This window comes from Aotus nancymaae, unplaced genomic scaffold, assembly GCF_030222135.1.
Source record: "Aotus nancymaae isolate 86718 unplaced genomic scaffold, 86718_ANA_hifiasm-v0.15.2.pri h1tg000011l, whole genome shotgun sequence".
Classification (NCBI taxonomy): domain Eukaryota; kingdom Metazoa; phylum Chordata; class Mammalia; order Primates; family Aotidae; genus Aotus; species Aotus nancymaae.
The window spans coordinates 31,781,094-31,787,615 of record NW_026988422.1 but is presented as its reverse complement, the minus strand read 5'-3'; the positions used below and the strand labels follow the sequence as shown (position 1 = coordinate 31,787,615).

Sequence of the window (6,522 nt, the reverse complement as noted above, 5' to 3'; positions counted from 1 at the left end):
ATAAGCCTATTCTTTCTTCTTTGAATAGGTATTACTTGGTATTATTTTCTTCTCTAATCACTGTCCTAAACCAATGAAATTCTCTTAGAACTTTGGAGGAATTCAAATGAATTAGAATTATGTCTTGTTATATATATTATATTTAAGTCCTAGGTAAGTTGGCTATAGATTATTTCAAAATGTCTTTTTAAGCTATACAATGACATTTTGACTGGCTGCTGCTTGTGAAATCACCAGCATCTTCATCCTTTTTATTTCTTTGTCTCGCCACACCTGAATTAGTTTTTCTCCTTTCATAAATGAGACCTATTTTTTTGTAACTTGTAGAGAGGAGAGAAAATTTGGGTGAGTAAAGAGGCTAAGGTGAAGATAAGAAAATAGTGGAGGAGGAAGGCATACCATCTGTTTTCCTTATACTGATTTTGAGCCCCCTGTAGCGGCAGAAGTTTAGAGATAGAAGTGGACTGAAATATGTTCAAAAGGAACTTGTGGGGTGTACATAAAATACACACTCTATTCCAGCACTAATGGGGTATTCTAAAAAATTGGGCTTGTATTAGGCTATAAAGGAAGCCTCAATAATGGAGACATTGTAGCTGCATTTCCTTTTGGTCAGAAGCAAGACAGGGATAGCCATTATCAGTGCTACTCTTCATTTTCCTCCAGTGGTACGTTTGCAGATGTATCCTTTAGTGTATACATTAGATGATACCATTTGGATATTTGTTCCCACTCAAATGTTGAAATGTAATCCCCAGTGCTGGAGTTGGGGCCTGGTGGGATGTGTTTGGATCTTGGGTAGGGGGGCGATCCCTTATGGCTTAGTGTTTTCTTTGTGATAATAAGTTCTTGTGAGGTCTGGTCATTTAAAAGTGTGTGGCTCCTCAATCCCCAATTTGCTCCTGCTTTTGCCATGTGATGTGCTTGCTGCTCCTTTGCCTTCTACCATGACTGTAAGTTTCCTGAGGCCTCCCTAGAAGCTCAGCAGATGACAGCATCATACTTCCTGTAAAGCCTGCAGAATGGTGAGCCAATCAAACCTCTTTTCTTTGTAAGTCACCCAGTCTCAGGTACTTCTTTATAGCAATGAAAGAAAAGGCTAATATAGTAGGGATCAGCCTAGCACTTCTTGGGCAGCAATAGAAGGACTTTGTATATGCAGTACTGAGTGTTCTTGTTGCTGGCTGAGTGAATTTGTAGTGTTAGGCTGAGTAATGTGAGATTTGATTGATTAGATAATTCCTGTACTGTACATAAACATTGTTTTTGGCTGTATAGCATTGAATTCTCATTGCCTATCTCTGCTGGAGAGTCTGTGATCTACTTAATATATCTTTTTTTTTTTTTTTTAAAATCGAGTTTCGCTCTTGTTACCCAGGCTGGATTGCAATGGCACGATCTCGGCTCACCGCAACCTCCGCCTCCTGGGTTCAGGCAATTCTCCTGCCTCAGCCTCCTGAGTAGCTGGGATTACAGGCACGCACCACCATGCCCAGCTAATTTTTTGTATTTTTAGTAGAGATGGGGTTTCACCATGTTGACCAGGATGGTCTCGATCTCTTGACCTTGTGATCCACCCGCCTCGGCCTCCCAAAGTGCTGGGATTATAGGCGTGAGCCACCGCGCCCGGCTAATATATCTTAATATCTACCTTTTTTGCTTAAATTAGGTGAGTGGATTTTATTAAATTACATCTGAATATTTGACTGATAGAAAGGGGATCTTGCTAAAGCCCAGATAGTAAAAATAGTATAGTAGTATGGCTGAATGAAACAATAAGATAAATATAAAACTCAGGAAGTTCAGTAGGTTACTTTGTGAATCAAATTCATAGGTAACTCTAACATCTATATAGTGATGATACCACAAATCTGTGGGGAATTGTGGATTATTTAGTATATTGTGCTGTTACAACTGTCCTTCTCTATGGAGAAAAATAAAGTAGCTGGGTCTTCTACAGATGTAAATTTTAGATGAATTAAAACCTAAATGTAAAAGACACATCTACAGAGATAATAAATACACTGTAAGAAAATGTATTTGTGGCTTTGGGGTGAAGAATGATTTCTAAATCAAGATCCCTAAAGTTCAATAAGGTAAAAAGAAATGATAATGTTGATTCCTTCAAAATTAAGGATTTCCATTAAAAAAAGACACCACAGACAAAGCTAATAAACTAGGACCATATTAGAAAAGGGTACTTGTGATTTTGGATACATCAAAAAATTAATATATGAGAAACTCTTATGATTTACCGAGAAAAACTAGAGGTCTAATTTCAAAGTGGGAAATCATTTGTATAGACAACATGGGAAAGGGAAATACAAATGGCCCAATTTGACTAATAATTAGAGTAATGCAAGTTGAGATTCCATACTCAGTAGATTGATAAAAGTAGATAGTTTTATAATACTAAGTGCTGTTGAGGTTATGGAAAGACTGGAATGCTCATGCACTGCTGGTAGAAGTGTAAGTGGCTATAGCTACTTTCAGTCATTACCTTAGTGAAATCGAGTATGTGTATTTTCTATGACTGAACAATACTTGCTGTGTACATATGCCAAAGAAATTCTCACATAGTAAATAGATGAAATGTAAAAAATATGTTAATTGCTGTGTTTGCAGGAGTTAGAGGTAGCCTATAATTCCATCACTAGGGGATTGCCTAAGTAAGCGTGGTGCATGCTGAAATACTGTGCAGCGGTTACTTTGAACCAAAAGTACATAACCAGTATCTAAAAAGAGTTTTAAGTTATCTATAGCTCCATACCACTTGGCTTCAGTAAGAAGCTACTTGAAGGCTTAGTCAGCTTACTTGTAAAATTGTATCACTTTTGTGTTCCCCTCTGTGTTTTGGTTGTCAGAAATTTCAGAGCTCAAATTAATCATAGTAGCTATTTTAGTACTTCCACTAAATATCTCTGTGACCACTTCCCTTGGATTGTTCTATCCTCATTTTAGAGCCATATTGGAATTCTGTATTTTAATTGAAAGATTTTGAGCTCATAAATAGACATAAAAGGTTTCTGCTGGACCTAAACAATCATCTTACTATTTTATTTTATTTTATTTTATTTTATTTTTGCCAGAGTCTTGTTCTGTTGCCCAGGCTGATGTGAAGTGGCTTGATCTTGGGTCACTGCAACCTCCACCCCCCTGGGTTCAAGCAGTTCTCCTGCCTCAGCCTCCTGAGTAGCTGGAATTACAGGCATGTAATTCCACCATGCCACCATGCCCGGCTAATTTTTATGTTTTTAGTAGAGACAGGGTTTTGCCACATTGGCTAGGCTGGTCTCAAACTCCTGACCTCAGGCAATCCACCCATCTTGGTCTCCCAAAGTGTTGGGATTATAGGCATGAGCCACTGCTCCCAGCCCATCTTATCATTATTAAGGACTCTCTCATTAAGAAAAGAGAAAAGATTAGAAAAGAAGTAGATTTCCTCTGACCTAGGAGACTATTAAAGAAAGGAAAGGGGACGCATAAAGCAACCATCTGAAGATGGGAAGAGACGTTTGTTGCTCCATGGAAGTATGTGATGAATAGCCACTCACCTGAATGAAGAACATCTTTTAGTAATCAGAAGGCTTTCCCAAAAGGCAGTTATTTCCTCTGGATAGCCTTCATATTCCTAAAGACATTGGATAAGGATGAGGAACTTTAACAAAAGCAAAGGACATGAAATCTCTTAAAGATATGAGAAGCTGTGAACACTTGTCTAAGAGGGTGCATGGGGAAAATTATTTTTCATCAGTTCCCATGTAGTCCACTAGGTGGTGGAGGTTACATAAAAACTCTACTGTGTAAACACTGAATTGCTACAAACTGTGTTTCCTCTTCTTTTTCAAGTAAAAGCCCAAGGAAACCTATACAATATAATAAAAGCTGAAGGGAGAACTTTGTAGTAATACCTATATTAATAACAATAACAGTGTCAGGCTGCAAAATGAGGATAGGTACCATACCAAAAGAGATTGTCTCCAAATGTGTTTTTGTTTCTTTTGTTTACATAAAAAGTACAACTGACATTTTCTCCCCCGTATTTGTTCCAAAGATCACCTTGAATGCAAGGAGTCAAATTTTGATCAGTATTTTTACACAGTAACTTTTGTACCTTAAAAAAATCATTTCTTGTCTACTGCAGTTACTAATATTTCATGCTCATTGTTTAAACACATTAGCACGTCATCATGTCATATGTGATGGGATTTAGCCTACTTTTTGTGTGAATATATCACTTTAATTTGAATGATAAAGCAGTGCCCGATTAATTATGTGACTCCTAATACCCTTAGAGAAGAAAGGAAGCTCCTTGAATACTAAATTTTTACAACCACAGTGACCTTATAAAGGGTGCATTCCTTTTAAGATTAATTTCTCAGAACAAAGCACAGTGAAGTCATTACTAAGCAGCCTCACAACTGTGGCAATTCTTCTAAGGGTTGTAGATTCTGGCTGATGATGTCACTGACACAGAATAAAAAATGCAAAACAGGTAGTCTTAAATAAGCTTTCTGGTGAGACCAGCTGCATTTGGCCATGGCTTTGCAGAGCACTCTGGGGGCAGTGTGGCTGGGGCTTCTCCTCAACTCTCTCTGGAAGGGTGAGTAGGCTTCATCACCATTTGGTTTTGTAAAAGTGTATAAAATTGTTTTAAAATTTGTACTAATTTTTAATTGAAAAACAGCGAAGTCAGGTCTAATAGTCACTGTACCTAAGTGTCAATCAACAAGTCAAATAGCAGCATTCAAGTGACAGTCCTCTTTGTTTAATGCAGTTGCAGAAAGCAAGGACCAAGTGTCTCAGCCTTCCACAGTGGCATCTTCCGAGGGAGCTGTGGTGGAAATCTTCTGTAATCACTCTGTGTCCAATGCTTACAATTTCTTCTGGTACCTTCACTTCCCGGGACGTGCACCAAGACTCCTTGTTAAGGGCTCAAGGCCTTCTCAGCAGGGACGATACAACATGACCTATGAACGGTTCTCTTCGTCACTGCTCATCCTGCAGGTGCAGGAGGCAGATGCTGCTGTTTACTACTGTGCTGTGGAGGACACAGAGGCAGGGAACCCATGAAGAGCTGAACAGAAACAGAGATCATGGCCTTTGCAGGAGGCAGAACAGAGACGAGCAATAACTTTTTCCTTCTTAATTCAGTGTTACCCAAGCTTTTTCATTTGGTATTGCTATTAGAAAAAAAATTGAGTCCAGACACACTATATATTAGCGAATGTCTATAAAAATACGCTTTCAAATTTTTAATTAATTTTCTCTTGAGACAGGGTCTTGCTCTGTTACCCAATCTGGAGTGCGGTGGCATGATCATAGCTCATTTTAGCTTTGAACTCCTGGGTTCAAGGGTAGCTGGTACTCAGCCTCCTGAGTTGCTGGGACTATAGGCATGTGCCACTATGCCCAGTGAATTTCCCCCTTTTTGTAGACATGAGTTCTCTCTCTGTTGTCCAGACTGGTCTCAAGGTCTTGGCTTCAAGTGATCCTCCTGCCTCAGCCTCCAAAAGTGTTGGGATTACAGGTGTGAACCAACATACCTGGCCCAGAAAATATGGTTTAAAAGAGTGATTATTTCAAATAGTCATCTTGATATTTGAAACACTTTCGACTCACTTTTATGAGATCTGATTACATTATTTTTGTTTTTCCCTCATACAATGGCTGATGATGAACTTGTGATGTAGTAAGAGGCATGTCAACTCTTCCATCTTCTTTTCTTTTTTAAAAATTCAGACAGCTGGAGTGCAGTGGCATGATCATAGCTCACTGCAGCCTTTAACTCCTGGCCTCCAGTGATCCTCTGCCTTGTCCTCCCAAAGCACTGGGATTATAGGTGTGAGCCACCAGGCCTATTCAACTCTTTCATTTTCTTATTGCTCTCTGTGCTTACCTTTTAAATATTATCTGCTACCTTCAGTCTCTTTGCAGCAATATTTTCAAAGCATGTATCCATTTTGTAAAGGGTGGTTTAGTTAACACTCGGTAATGTAATAAGAAGTGAAAAGGGAATGAATGAGCGAGTAGCTGCTCCCAACAGCCCTGCATTTGGAACCTCAATCCTTGGCTCAGGATACTTTGCTTATAATCTAGCATACAGTCTCATTGAGGGTACCCGTCAGTGAGTATATGAAATATTAGTAAAATGGAATCTTCTTCATAATATTTAAACTAAAAACAAATGCAAGTGGAAGTATTAATTTCTAGGTGAAAAGCTATTGTAGGGATCCTGAGCCTGTAGATGGAGAGCAGAGCTGGAGAGCTCACCAAACAGGCCCACGTGAGTGCTGGGGAGCTGTCTGAGGTCTCTGAATTGGTCTGTTCTGTCAGCTGCTGGTTTTGTCTGCACTGATGGTGACGTTTTCTTGGGGGCAGTATCTAGGCTCACCTGAACTCTTCAATTGTCTGAGGAGCTCCTCTGAAGGGTATCTGTGTCTGCCACTGGCTCCATGAGATTTGAAAGGCTTGCCATGACTTGCTATTGTGTCCTATGTCCTCTGACTTCACTGCTACTTT

The 6,522-nt window shown here is 39.3% G+C and overlaps 1 gene segment (V, D, J or C); it reads left to right on the top strand.

The window, feature by feature from the left end:
* Positions 1-4,539: 4,539 nt before the first annotated feature.
* LOC105726863 (T cell receptor alpha variable 2-like) lies at positions 4,540-5,159 on the top strand. The segment is given in 2 exon segments: positions 4,540-4,603; positions 4,778-5,159. Coding segments are annotated over 2 exon segments (360 nt in total).
* The last annotated feature ends 1,363 nt before the right edge of the window (positions 5,160-6,522 follow it).